The 15,236-nt window shown below is 47.6% G+C and overlaps 1 protein-coding gene across 3 annotated transcripts in view; it reads left to right on the forward strand.

The window, feature by feature from the left end:
• The window catches only part of LOC119444535 (uncharacterized), a 92,510-nt gene that overhangs the window by 59,544 nt on the left and 17,730 nt on the right, over window positions 1-15,236 (forward strand). For all 3 annotated transcript variants that reach the window (XM_049663410.1, XM_049663411.1, XM_049663412.1), the window contains 2 exons: window positions 4,215-4,358; window positions 13,423-14,769. In XM_049663410.1, the coding sequence (XP_049519367.1) occupies window positions 4,215-4,358; window positions 13,423-14,769 (1,491 nt within the window). The remainder of the gene's footprint in view (window positions 1-4,214; window positions 4,359-13,422; window positions 14,770-15,236) is intronic.

A 15,236-nucleotide genomic window follows, 5' to 3' on the forward strand; every position in this document is an offset into this window, starting at 1 on the left:
CCCATCAAAACAACCAGTAAGCCATATAATAAACCCTCGACACCTACGGTGGAGGGAACCGGAAAACTGTAGCTGCCACCATGGATCGACACGACCATTATACTATCTGGCAATGGAATTGTCGTGGATACAGTAGAAAAAGATCCAACTTACATCAACACCTAATTAATAAGGAACATCCTGATGTCAGAATGCTACAGCAGCCACACTGTAAGGCCAAATTATCTGGGTACAGATCATTCTGTAGTGCCGACGGGGAGACGAGAGCTGTCACCACTCTAGTAAAACGTAGGTACACGGTCGTTCAGTATGATACAGGCATTGCGGATGTAGACAATATATTAATCGAGTTAATACCTGCTAGAAAAAACAATCAAAGCCTATTTGCCCTTAATGTTTATAGTAACCCAAGAATCCGACTTCCCAATTTCCGATCACTTCTCCGCAAGACCCTCACTATCGCAAAAGGCAGAGCCTTAGTGATTGGAGGGGATTTCAACGCACAACATACGGCATGGGGATACAGATTTGAAAACCCCAAAGGCAGACACCTATGGCTAGACGCACAACAAGAGGGCCTTACCCTCATCACAGACCCGTCGACTCCTACGAGGAGAGGGTCTAGTGTTAGTGTGGACACTACGCCAGATCTCACCTTTACAAAGAACATTAGGAATGCGAATTGGCTTAACACCCAACAGGATCTCGGCAGCGATCACAATATCCTCGAAATCACTGTTAAAGCAGGGCCAAGCAAATCCAAGGACAAACAACTGAAAATTGTAGACTGGAACAAACTCAGACAAATTCGCGAGAAAAAGGATAATACTATCACCGACATCGCGGACTGGAGCACGCAGCTGAAGCAGGATGTTAACTCAGCCACACAAATAATCCCCCAGGACGCGCAAATCGAGCAGGTAGACAGTAAACTCCTACATATGTGGGAAGCTAAAGAAGGTCTCCTGAGGAGATGGAAAACTCAGAGACACAACAGGACGCTCCGACGCAGGCTAGCCCGACTTAACAGAGATATAGAAGCATACGCACAACAGCTCTGTAACCAACAATGGGAAGCGACATGCACTAATATGGATAATCAGTTAGCATTATCCAGAACGTGGAACTTCCTCAGGCACCTTTTGAATCCTGAGGAAAGTAAAGCCACGTACAGACAAAACATAAACAAAATCTTGCATGCATATGACAAAACTGAAGAAGCTTTTATCGATGAGGTAGCCACAAGGTATTTATCACGGGCTAAGCCAACAACTCACCCAGATTACACAGGCACCAAAAACATACAATTAGACGAAGATATTAGCGAAGCGGAATTGAGAGCAGCTCTACAAAAGTTAAATACTACATCTGCGCCAGGACTATAGACGGAATAACTAACAAGACGATCCGAAATCTCGATGATGCCTCTCTAGAAGAACTTACCAATTATATAAACGCATGCTGGCTATCCGGTAAAATACCACTGCAATGGAAAACGGCCCAGATTATTCTAATACCTAAACCAGGCAAGCGGTTGCAGTTGGAGAACTTGAGACCCATTTCACTGACGTCCTGTGTGGGCAAACTCATGGAGCACGTTGTCCTAGCGAGACTGACCAACTATCTCGAGGACAACGACGTTCTCCCGCCTACAATGTTGGGCTTCCGGAGAAATTTGTCTACACAGGATGCAATGCTCCAACTTAAGCATCAAATTATAGATAGCATCAGTCGGAACACCAAAGCTATCTTAGGATTGGACCTAAAGAAGGCGTTTGACAGTGTTACCCACGAAACAATATTAAACAGAATAAATGAGCTAGGCCTAGGGCAGCGAGTACACAATTATATACGAGACTTCCTTACTAACAGAAAAGCATACATTAGGATAGGAGACCTTAACTCCGAAGAACTACAGATTGGAAGCGCAGGTACGCCCCAAGGTTCAGTAATATCACCGATGCTGTTTAACCTGGCTCTAATTGGATTACCAACAAAACTACAGGAAATCGATGGCCTCAATCATACCATTTACGCTGACGACATCACCCTCTGGGTGAGCGATGGCAACGATGGACAGGTCGAAAACACATTACAACGTGCAATAGAAGCAGTTGAACAATACCTAGCAGGAACCGGACTGGCGTGTTCGGCTGAGAAATCTGAGCTCCTCATTTATTTACCATCGCGACGTGGCCGAAAGCCACGCAACTACGAGGAACGAAAGCATCCGGAAATTCACCTAACTACCGCGGATGGTACGCCCATACCCAAGGTTGACAAGATCAGAGTATTGGGGCTCATCATTGAAAGTAACGGCTACAATGGAGAGACCATACGTAAATTAGACAATATAACATCTCAAATCATGCGACTACTGAAGCGAATAGCCAACAAACACAGTGGAATGAAAGAAGGCAATCTGCTTAGGCTAGTCCAAGCGTTTGTAATAAGCAGAATAGTATACGTCGCATCGTACCTACGATGGTACTCGTCAGAAAGATACAAATTAGACTGCCTAATCAGAAAAATCTACAAGCAAGCAATCGGACTCTCCATCACCAACAGCAACGATAAACTACTGCAGCTAGGTCTTCACAATACACTGGATGAGCTAATCGAGGCACAACGCATAGCACAATATGAACGCCTGTCCAAAACTAAAACAGGTAAGCAAATATTGGATCGCCTGGGTATAGGGTATCATGTCCAACATGGTGTCAAAGTAGATATACCCAGACATATCAGAGGCATGATAACCGTCCTTCCAATGCCCAAGAATATGCATCCCACCCACCATCAGGGTAGGCGAAAAAGCAGAGCACGCGATATACAAAAGAAATTCCGTAACAGCAAGGACACCATATTTGTAGACGCAGCTAGGTACAGACACAAACGCGCCTACACAGCAGTGGTGATAAATTACGAGGGAAAATGCACGACGAGCGCTACAGTCAACACGCCACACGTAGAAACCGCAGAGTAAATAGCTATCGCGTTAGCCATAGCACAAACACAAGCACATATAATCATCAGTGATTCCCAGACGGCAATACGAAACTTCGCCAATGGTCGGATCTCCCCAGAGGCACTACGACTCCTAAAATTAGGTAACAACCACGACAGAAGTGTCCATCTCATCTGGACACCCGCTCACACACTACCAGACGGTAGCAATGAGGTGGCGCACCGCATGGCTCGAGAGCTTACGGACCGAGCCTCGGTTAGTCCCGCTTCAGCGACTACCGACGAGTGGGAGTGGGAAGATCGAATGACCAAATTTCATGAAATTACACAACACCATAGATTGCAGAGGCGCACATTCCCGCCGCCTCATCCAAAATTAAACAAAAAACAGTCTGTCGAATGGCGGCAGTTCCAAACCAGTTCCTATCCGAGTCCAGCTATCATGCACATAATACACACAGATTTATACACGACTGACAAGTGCAGACATTGCGACTCTAGAGCCACCCTAGAGCATATCCTATGGGAATGTGTGGGTATAACACACAATAACAGTGATGCAGCCTCAAACAGCGGCAGCCTCCGCGCGCGCTGGGAGTCTGCGTTGCTCAGCTCGGACCTGCAGCACCAACTCTGGGCCGTCCAGCGAGCCGAGGAAGCCGCCAAGGGCCAACAACCCTTGGCCGAAGCCTAGGCGGGGTCTAGGCCCACCCCACCAAATTGCAGGGCACTCAATAAAGTTATTTGAATGAATGAATGAATATCTACAGGCAGGATAAAAAGCTTACGGAATGTGGGTCTGACGAAAAAGCAGAATGTCAGCACAGATTCAGTTTGCATCCATCACAACAGCACTATGCTGTTCGCATACACTAGTTCACGTTGAAATCCAGGCCGAGTACCCACTTCGGAAAATATTTAGCTTTTTTTGGAGGTCCCACATCCCGCAAACGTTTGACCCTGCCTGTATACTTGCGCCATGGGAACGCTTGTCGTTACTTCAATAAGAGACACGTGCTTTCAAATGTGCCCAGCATGCTCCGCAACACGGCCTGTAAACTTCATATTCAACAGGGGAAGTGATCGCAGTCAGAGCCGATACTCTCTCCTGCGTTTCTCTCTCATTTATGCCTGTCTTTTCAATGATTGACCTCCGTACCACTATGCAGGTTTGCATAACCAGACTGGTCTGTGATTGACTTACCTGCATTTATTTTAATAATTTCTCTTTCTCCATTTCCTTGTAGGCTTGATTTCCGGCATCTTGATTCAAGCCTGTGGAACACGGAAGGCCGCCACCATAGGAGGCATCCTCATTACCGTGGGTCTGTCCGTGTCCTTCTTCGCCGAAGGAGTAACCGTCCTAGCCGTCACCGCCGGCTTTTTATCTGGTTAGTATACCTTCGATAGTCAGAGTGTTACCTTGAATGGCTGATTGATTGTTTGATTATTTGAATCATTTGGTCCAGCACGGCAGAAGTCTATGGCAATTTTTAATTGAAGAGTGGAACATACCCAGACATACCCCGTGACCGAAGTTGGCGTCAAAAAGGTTCCTTGAGAAGCCGCACGTGCTCAATAGCACATGGGTAGTGACCTAAGTTAGCGTGAAAGAGGTTTATTGAGGAGAGGCACATACCCAGTGACACACAACCAATGACCTAAGTTGTCTTGGCTGTTAATTTGAAACGCTGCTCCCTCAGCGCAACTGCCCCATGCTGTACCCATTCGACGATGGACTATCCATTGACCCGATTGGCGGAACGGTTAGACAGACAATAGATCGTCCGCTGAATGCGCGTGAAGTTACCAAAGAATGCTAATCGCATTAGCCATGTACCATGAACTATTATATCAAGCTTAATTTTATCTAGGGAATATAAAGCCGCCTACCAAGTACATCATTAGTTGTCGCTGAAAGAGAAAAGCTGATGTCAGATATGAGGTCATTAAGTACGAAAGAGTGTTTGTTTCTTATGGAAGAAATTTCGAGTGCTGCATTTGCAGTAATATGTGCGCGTGGGTGACAATTTTATTTTGCCCAAGTACATAGGTGGCCTTTGATATAGCATGTGCTACCAAAGTGTGCACGGTTCATTAGTTTTTGTTGAAATGTTTCAACAGAAAGTTTTTACTGGAACAAGAATTCAGCTGGGAGTATATAAATATTTTAGAAGTATGCTGTAATGTGTTCCTAGGTTAGGAAAATATTTTCTTTTATTTTAACTTCAATAAAATGAAAACGTCGTTCACCACCACGGTTGTTGTCCGCTTAAAGGTATAAAATAATGCATAAAGGCACGAACAGTTTCGAGCATTTTTATTTGCGTCGTAGCAAGATGGCTTAGTCATGCGTAAAATCTGGGATTAACACTCTCAAATAAGTCAGTTTGGTCGAATTAAAAGCGAGATGAACGAAAAGTTCTCCAGAACCCATCTCACAATCAATGTCGACGGTAATGCGTTTAGCATTGAAGCAATGTAGTGGCACAGCGTACTGGTACCGTCGAAACACGTTATGTATGAGGCATGTACTGCAGTGGGACTCATTCCTCGTGCCACCTATCGGCACCGCAGCAAAGCCTCCACGTGGCCTCCGAAATGCACGGCGCGCCGGTGCGTGCGAGGGTCGACCGGCTGTCTTTGAGGAATCCATATGAAGTGGAGTCGATTCTGCGCAGCACTGGGGAAGTTTGAACCGTTTTCATCGCGAAATAAGCAGGTCGAAATGCAGTCGGCCTCCTCTCCCACTGCACACTGCGCGCCATCTAGTGGCGCTGCCGTAACGTCCGCGTTCGACGCGGATTCCATTCCAGCAAACATGCGAAACATTAAAAGAATATTTTTTTGTCATTGTAGAGCAGCACATTCAAAGCGGCAATCACCTAGTTACCCAAGTTGGCGTCAAAGAAATCCATTGAAGAGCGGTACACATCCAGTGCCTCACACCCAGTCCCGCTTTCCCAGCTACCCATGTCGCTATCAAAAAGGTTCTTTGAAGAGCGGCATACAGGTACACAGTGTCACGTACTCATTGAAGCAAGCCGCCGCGGTGGCTTAACGGCTATATGGTATTGCGCTGTGAAGCACGATCGAGGTCGCGGGATCAAATCTCGGCCGTAGCGGCCGCATTGCAATGGGAGCGAAATGCAAAAACGCCCCTGTCCCGTGCATTCGGGGCATGTAAAGATCCCCTGGTGGTCAAAATGAATTTGCAGTCCTCCACTATGGCGTGCCTAATCACCATATCATTGTTTTGCTAGGTAAAACCCAGAATTCCTGAATTCATTCACTGACACAAGTTGGTTAGACGGCTGGTTTCGAACGTTGTTCACTCAGCACAGCAGCCCGGCGCGCAACCTATTCAGCCATGGACCACACAGAGACCCAGGTTTGCGGGAAAACTGTTACAGACGTAGGTAGATAGATATATTCCCAGTCAACCAACGAGAAAAATGTTAGGCGTAACGCTAAGAGACAAGAAGAGAGCGGTGTGGATCTGAGAGCAAACAGGGATAGCCTTGTATGAAGCGCCTTGTATGAACTGACATCATGTAAATTTCACGGAGAATGACCAAGAAAATCTCCAAATCTTTCCGCAACACGCGACGGCAACACATTCAAGCAGTACCCCGCCGGCTCGCACAAACCAGAGAGGAAGAAAGCCTCGCCGCGCGCCCTTTATTCCTCGTCCGATGAAGAAGTCTATGAGGCTGCTGAAGAAATGCACCGAGAACTGGAACCCATAAATATCACGCGGAAGCCAGTGACTCTACACACTGCGCCAAACAGTAGGCGTGTTTAGATGCTTCTGGTGCCGGTATCTGTACAAAAAGTCGCAGTTCGCCTGAAAGGCGAAGCATGGATTGCGATAGCAAATTCATCATCATCATTTATTTTTCCCTTAAGGACCCCTGTCGGGGTATTACACAAGGGGGGGTTACAGGAGGTAAGAATAGGAATATAGACATGGTTACAATTTCCTACAGCCTGTGGATTTCATTTGAGAACACAACTAAAAAGTAGACAGCTATACGAAGTAAAGATAGTACATTTATCGGCCGTTCAAACTAGGCAACATTCGCTTACTAACTAAATTAATAAGCATGGTGTCAGCGCGCGCAGGCAAACATGAACACATCACACTCAATTACCGCGGGCACTCGCTGCCAAAACGCTGGCCTGAGCACCACCGGAGGCCGGTACCGGAGACTATGTGTTAATCAAAGGAGGTGTCTTGGCGAGCTAATTACAATATCAGTGTACGATATGTGCCCTCGCAAATGTTTCATTACAGTTCGTAATGCGCGTTGATCCTGGAGGCAGCATAATCAAAGTTTTAAGCGGGCCGAACCTGATAATGTTATGGTGTTAGAGTTCCTCGTGTATAGCATGCGAACCTAGCTCATTTGACTCTGTCTCCGGATTTGGCGTCGATGTATACCCAAGGAGAAGTAACGGGAAGGCTCTCACATGATGACATGCGGAGAGGGAAATCATGAAGAGATGTGTGCTAGCGTGGAGTACTTCGGAGAGGAAGCGCCTGCGTAGTGGCGCTTGTTTGTACAGTAGCAGCACCAACGAGGCAACGTGTGCTGCCGACGCCGTCCGCGTTTCCCCGCATTCGCACCGAACTACGACCAGCGACTAGCCAGTCGCTGGTCGAGTTGTCGCCATGTAGATTGCTACTCAATCATCAAAAAAGAAAAACATAGAATAACGTACGGCGGCGGCATTCGACCGTGAGCACTCAGTGCTGGAGCCCGATGTTCTAACTAGTACGGTACGATCATCTTTTTTTTTATTGCCGGTTTGGACTAAATAAAACAGACTACAATTGTTAAAACGAGTCTGATTTTTTGCCGAAACAACATGTTTTAAATTTGTTTAATACAATAAAGTCATAGAGCACTGTAATCCAATTAGGCAGTTCAGGCAGTGCCGTATACGCTTGTCTGTACTGCACAACACTTTCTATCAAAATTTTACGTACGGAGCCTATAGTGACATCAGCATGTCTAACCGTCATCCTACGACCTTACGAGCGAGGAATGGAATCATTTACCGGGACGTGTTGTTCAATGCATATCTTGGGTTTCTTTTCAAAAACTGTTAAAAAAGCATTTTTTTGTAAACTCACTCCTCCTCGGGCAGCGTTGCTGCCTGTAGTATTGTGTAAACAAATGCCGTGGGGTTCGGGCTAACATGCCCGTAATCGGCTAGCTAAGGTCTAAGGAGATACGTAGCTCACCCCCACGCCGCAGCGCACGCAAAGGGGTGGCGCGGCGGATTCGCTGACTCACCAGCAAGGCGTAGAGACGACTCCAGCCGTGGTACAAACGAATTATTCCCTGTCAAGTACAAAATGCGAGTACAAGACAGGCTTACGGCACAAGGGTAACAGTCGCAGACTACGGGTGAGAATTCCCGCGACGTCTGCTCCGCCACACAGGCTCTTCCGAGCTAGGTTCGCAACACAAAGGGGGCCGCCTTGCTTAGAGAGGCGCGGTACCAGGTGAGTCCGCACGTCCGACAGCCAAGAGCACCGATAGTGAATCTGTCGCAGGGTTGTCAGGTCCAAAAAGTGAAAAGTAGCCAGGAAATCTAAAAAAGTAGCCAGTTCATTGCAGGTGCTTAAAAAGTAGCCAAAGATGTCGCCGGGCTTCCACCATGGCCAATCACAATGAGAAGAAAACATTGCCCTTTGACTTATTTACAACCTGACATTGGGGATCAAGTTCGAACTGGTGGCTCCGTATTCATATTAGGGAATCGTTATCCCTCTATTAATAAGCGCAAGCAGTTGTCACTGAACTCAAGTACCAGCGAATATGTCGTGTGCAGAGTTCTGTCTTTAGTCATTCGCCAATGTATCCCTGTGCCACATCTCACCTTTGCAAGGGCCTATCATATACTGGTCAGGGTTTCTTATCACTTAAGAAAACTGTTTTTCTAGTAGATGTTAATGTCGATGTGCCATATATCGAAGTGTTCTCACATGCCTTTATTAAAATTATTCGTGGAGCCGTAATAAATCTTGTGCTTGCATTTTAAAATTTTCTGAGCAATCAACTATAAAAGGAGACGTTCCAGCCAGAAGCCGTTCCTGTTGAATGAATTTCATCGGTCGCAAGGTGGAGGTTGCATCCTCCCTTAAAAATACACATGGTGAGGGTGGTCTTTGCACATCGTGTGTGTCTGTGATGAGCAGGTTCTTTTGTGTTAATGTTTCTGGCGGTTCTCTGAGGCGGAGCCTCCCAGAACCCAATCGAGGACAAAGCCGTTTGTGGAACGCACACACAAAACGTTTAATGTAACTAGAACGAGAAAAAAAAACCCCATAAAATAAACACTCAAAAAGAACTCATTATACAACACACATGTGGCTAGAACGCTTAATGATGTCGGGCAAGTTCGGGCAGGAAGCGGGTGTGATTATGCACTAGAGTATCGATGCGGCGAAGCGGAGACGACGATAGAAGCGTTGTTTGTCTCACCAAAAGGTCGCTGTCGGAACGTCGTACAGGCTACCAGAGCGTGGCAGCTCTGGCTCGGTGGGAGAAGACAGGCGGCTCGGCAGCACGGGTTGACGGCGGCGGCGTCCTGGCCGGGCAGCTGGTCGTAGAGCTCGGGCCCGTAGCCCGACAGCTCTCGTTCTGCCCACGGGCGCAGACGCTCACCGGCCTCGGGCAGCAGCAGTTGACAATCGGGCAGGGTGGCGATGCCCGGGAAGGCAGGCGGCTTGGCAGCAGGGGTTGACGGCGGCGGCGTCCTGGCCGGGCAGCTGGTCGTGGAGCTCGGGCCCGTAGCCCGACAGCTCTCGTCCTGCCCACGGGCACAGTCACTTGCCGGCCTCGGGCAGCTGTTTATGATCAGGAAGAGTGGCGACTCCCAGGAACGGGTTGGCAGGAGGCCCCGGCCGGGTGAAGTCCTGGTGGCTCGGGTCCGGAACCCGACGGCCGTCTTCAACTCCCGATCCGGTGGCCGACCTTGTCCTGGTGTCGCTTCTGGAACTCCTCCCCCTACTGCCAGCGCGGCTCCTTTTTCTGCTGCTCTGGTCGATTCGTCGACTTCTCATTGGGTGCTCGAGGCTCCGTGTTCTTTTGTGATTGGATTGGGTTTTTCTTTTGATTTGTTTTCTTGCGCCGCGTGTTCACGCGCCGGACGGTCTTCGGCGTCGTCGTTTTCGGCGCGGCGCGGTAGAGCGGCGCGCGCTCTCCTTGTCGTCTGCTTCTTGTTTGAATGTACCGCACCTTGTTGCACACCACAAATATAACCGTCGCGCACCACACATCACAGTGTCATAAGAGGCGTAGTACAGCAAATTGCACCATTTTTTCTAACATTCTGTCGGGTTTGTACGTAGTTATTATAGAAAAATGTTGATTTTAAAAGTAGCCAGAAAGTAGCCAAGTAGCCAACCCCAACCCAAAAATTGTCCCGCCACGAGCCTTGAAGAGCAGCCAATTCGGCGCAAAATAGCCAAACCTGGCAACTGCCCGGCGAAGGCGCCCGCGTAGCTTGGATGCTGAAGGAGAGAGATGCCGAAGAGAGGGCGAGAGGAGCCCGCTCGTCAGGCACTGTTCGTATACGCGCGACGCACGGCGTCACGTGGGCCGCGCACGCAAGCAGCAGGCTCCGCGTCGTGCCGACGCCAGCGGCCGCGGTGATTGTAAGCTATCCACAATAAGGCTGGAACGGCGTCTCCCCAGCGATCGCAGGGGCGAACCGCCCAAGTTGCGCGTGAACCGGAGGAGGGGGTCCAAACGGTCCTCACAATACATACATAAATAATAAATTACCTGTCGGCAGAAAGGCATCTTTCTGGTCTCCAACTTGCCGCAAAAACAAATGAGACCACTGACCATGACAGAATCGAAAAAGTTCTTTCTGCTAGTTGGCTTGCAGCTCGAACCCCAACTAAATACGGTAAATACCCTGTGCATCTTCTGAATGCTGGAACACGAGGCTCAAGCTCGTTCGTTACTTACCAGATTTTGGATACTAGCAATACATTGCAAATGGTTGCTCACGAAACATTGCTAGCTCTCTTTTTGCCAGTCATCTGATTTTTCCTTCATCATCAAGATTGCTTCCGTCCAATGTACATCGGGATCTTGACATTAATTTATTGACAAACCAAGGTACTTCGACGAGAGGGATGATCACCGCAACTGAGAAAAGTATTCCGGCCTGACGTCCCAATTACCACGCCACAAACATGAACTTTTCTGTCAATTCGCCTGGTACCACGTGTATCTGCAAAAGTTTTTGCACCGCGTACACAATCTCGCGGACGCTTGCTCCATTTGCTCAAAAAAAAAAAAACAATATCATCGGCATAAACCAGAATCTTTAGATGCTCAGACTTGAGTTTGAAACCTCAGATACTGCTGTTATTTGCAATAGCCAGAGAGAGTGGCTCCAAATATGCTGCAAATAATAGAGGCGAAAAACCACATCCCCGTGTGATACTAGACCTTTCTCGGTAAGCTTGTCATTTACAATAATTCGCGGTGTGTAATTTGTGTATGCGACCTTCATACCCTTTAGTATTATAGTAACGTAGCGTTTAGAGCTTGTTGGCATGACAGGGTGAAGCTTATAGCGTACAATAAGATGAGGACACAAAAAGACGTAGTACACACAGGCGCCGACTAGTATTACATTGTCCACTTTCAAATATTCAAGCAAACGGAAAAGTACATCACGTTATACACGGTCGAAAGCTTTGGCAAGATCAATTGGCAGCATAGCAATTTCATCTCAAGTGACGTCTCAGCACTCGAGCGCACTTAGCAACACGTATGTGTTCGTGCAATACTGCGGCCCTTAATGCCGCATGTCTGAAAGGACCTACCCGTATTGTTTTAACGATTTGCAGGCTCTTCGCCAGAACATTTATAATTATTTTGTTGTCTACGTTGATGAGGCTTATCGAGCGATAAGACCCCATCAACAGTCATCTTATTGCGTTATCAGATATGGGAGTGAGCACTATGTGTCACGTTAGTGGAACACGCCGTTCTTCGTAGGCTACTTTCAAGACAATATGTAAAATCTGTGCTATGTCATGCCTGAATACATTGTAAAAGGCCGCACCAAGGTCATCAAGCTCTGGCGTTTTTACTACAATCACACCTATAAGCGCACCTACAGTGTAAAAAATATGCCGCTGTTCTTACTGAACTTTTCCTTGCAGCATCGGCTGCAAACTATTTCCCGTAAAATATAAACGCGGTCGTAATTTCATTCTACAGAACTGCGATAACGTGCCGTCATATTTACAGTAATTGCCATTAAATATATAGACGTCTGCAGTTTCATTCCATGGTGCCGGAAAAACACATCACATTTATGGGAATTACTACTGTAAAAGATACAGCTGCCTGTAATATCATTCCACGGCACCGCAAAAACGCGCCGTCACATGCAGGAATTTGCCGCAAAAACACAGAAGTCTGTAATTTTAATCCACGGCACCACAATAACATGCCGTCATGTTGACAATTTTAGCTGTTTTTCTGTGTATTCTCGAACTGTGATTTCGTTAAAAACGAAACTGCTACATTTGTTATTATTTATTATTAGCGTAACTCGATTAGTGGAAAAGTGCTTTTATTACCCTTTACTCTGCTCTACGTTGATGAGGCGGGTTTCCGCTGAACTATTACATTAAACTGCTTTGCTAAAAAGTGAGAAAGTGGAACGTAACTGATGTGTTTCACAAAACAGGTTTTCCGGCAGTGTCCAAGAAAATAAGGCATCTGAGGCTACAGATCCAATATTGGTATAGTTAATGCGGAGAATGACAGGATGCTTGAGCTATGGGGCAGAAAATGGACACCAAGTATGAGATCTGGGGCACGAACATTTTTGCGCACTGCCACTATTACTATGCCACAGTTCACTTTAATTTGGCATTTGAAGAAAGATGCTTGAGATATAAAAAATAAAAACAAAACAAAATGTCCCAGTCAGCATGGATGATCCGATGCTTAAGGCTTAGCACCTTTTTACGGCCGGTGGTTTTGGCGTTAATTTTATGCTAGGACCTAGGTTGATCCCAACGAGCGTTCCGGAAGGAGGTGAACCAAATGGATAATAAACTTGAAGTAGAAGCTCTTAATTGGTGAAATAGGCTGCAGTATGGTAACATTCGAGATATTTCATAACAAGTCTGAAGGAGAACAAGGCGCATGAGATGCACCATGCTTCAAAAAGTCAAACAGGTGATGCTTTGTAGAATGCACTGACCTCTTTGTTGATAAACATTGCTACATTGAACTCTTGGTTAAGCTATAGGGAGGGACCTAGTTAACTTTAGTAGGAATAAAAGACCCTTAACATTTGTTTTATGAATTTACTGAAAAAATATAGCCATGGAAAAATGTCCTCCCCTTTCTTGATGAACACCTGCAATCTATAAATATATTTTCTGCGCCACTGTTTCAGGCTCCGGTCACGGAATAATCCTCAACAGCAGCGTAGTGTGCGTGAGCCGACACTTCGACAGGCGACGAGGAACAGCATTAGGCCTAAACATGGCCGGAGCTACCATTGCGTCTCTGGTCTTCCCGAAAGTGTACGAGTACTTGCTCGCCGAGTACGGACTTCGCGGCACCCTTCTTATCATCGGCGCGTCGATGGGGAATGTAGTGCCACTTGCAATGATCATGAACGCTCCTCCATGGGAGGTGGCAGACCATGCGAAAAACGCCGTCGTCCGAGACGTCACCGACACCTGCCTGACACAGTACGATGCTCCAACAGCAAGCTGCCCAAACGAGGGTCAGGACAAGCTCTACCTTGAAATCGAACAGCCGCCCCTCACGTCACTGCACAGTGGAAAGCCGACTCCGATCAGCGTAATAAATTGCGGAGAAGGCATTTACAGAAGGGGAACCATCATCAGCCTGAGTGAAAAGTCAAGCGTCATCGGAAGCCGGAGAGGAACCGCCGCAAACATGGGCGGGGACGCGAAGATGATGTCCCGGCGCAGTACGCTCTTGTCTAGTCAGCTTTCGACTACGTCCAGGCGAGGGACTTTCGCAAGTTGCGCGGAAGCGGACGCCATGGTGTCAGACGTCGCGCCGGACTTGAACGACCTACGCGCCAGGAGAGGTACCATGCTCAGCGTCGCTGGATCAATGTACGCAAGCAACAAGGTTTCGAGACGTTCCATCGCGGCAGATGCAACGCAGACGCGCAGAGGCACGATCGTCAGCATCAGCAGCTCGTGCCGACTCGAAGCCTCGCCCGTGCGCAGTGAATCCCGAAGCCTCGGGTTTCCCACGACTCGGGAAGAGGAGCCCAGCCCGCCTTCGCTGCTGCGGAATGTGATGGAAGTGCTAAAGAATCCACGGTTCTACTTCCATGCACTGAGCTACGTGTCGTGGGGCTTCTTTGTTGACTGTTTCCTTACGGTGGTGTTTGACTTTGCGAAAGACGCCGGCGTAGCCCGTTCCGACACTGTGTACGCGCTGACTTTCTTCTCAGCCACGGACACTGTGGGTCGGCTGTTTGTTCCCTTCTTGAGCGACTATGGGCTGATTTCGAACTGCTGCCTGCTCACCATCGCCTACTTGACGCTAGGTCTTCTGCAGCAGGCGGCGCCTTACGTACGCGGAAAACAAGGCGTCTGGGCCCTTGCGGGGGCCTTTGGTCTGCCGGCTGGTTACATTATGGTTGGCGCCTCGCAGATCCTCTCCGCTGAAATCGGCTCGAAGAATCTCCCAATCGCTTTCGGCTTTATGAGCACGGCCACAGCTACGGGATCCTTTGTGAGGCCACTCGTCATAGGTGAGTTCCAAGTATTTGTTGTTGGTGTAGAGGGTGTCCCAACTATCATGCACCCAGATTTAAAAAGATGCAAATGCCACGTAGCTCGAAAGAACTGTGTTAATTTTGTGTGCCACCGCTTGGTGATACTGAGATTATTTTTAGAATTGCGCCTAATTACATAATTAGCCTTGAATAATTATACAACTTCTGACATATCATAATTAGATGAAAAGCGTCAATGAGAAACTTGTAGAGAAACATGAAAAACTCCCGATGCAGCTTTGTGTTGCTCAATACATGCTACATAAGAGTGTTTTTCCGAGCGTGAAAGAAGCCCTCGAATACACGAAAAATTGCCTCTTGACTGGCTGCTCAAGGCACTTCGCGTGCATTCGTGGGCTTCCTTCACGCTCGGAAAATCACTTTTATGTAGCACGTATTGAACAACAGAAAGTTCTATTGGGGATTTTTATGTTGCTCTACAA

This window comes from Dermacentor silvarum, chromosome 3 (assembly GCF_013339745.2).
Source record: "Dermacentor silvarum isolate Dsil-2018 chromosome 3, BIME_Dsil_1.4, whole genome shotgun sequence".
Taxonomy (NCBI): domain Eukaryota; kingdom Metazoa; phylum Arthropoda; class Arachnida; order Ixodida; family Ixodidae; genus Dermacentor; species Dermacentor silvarum.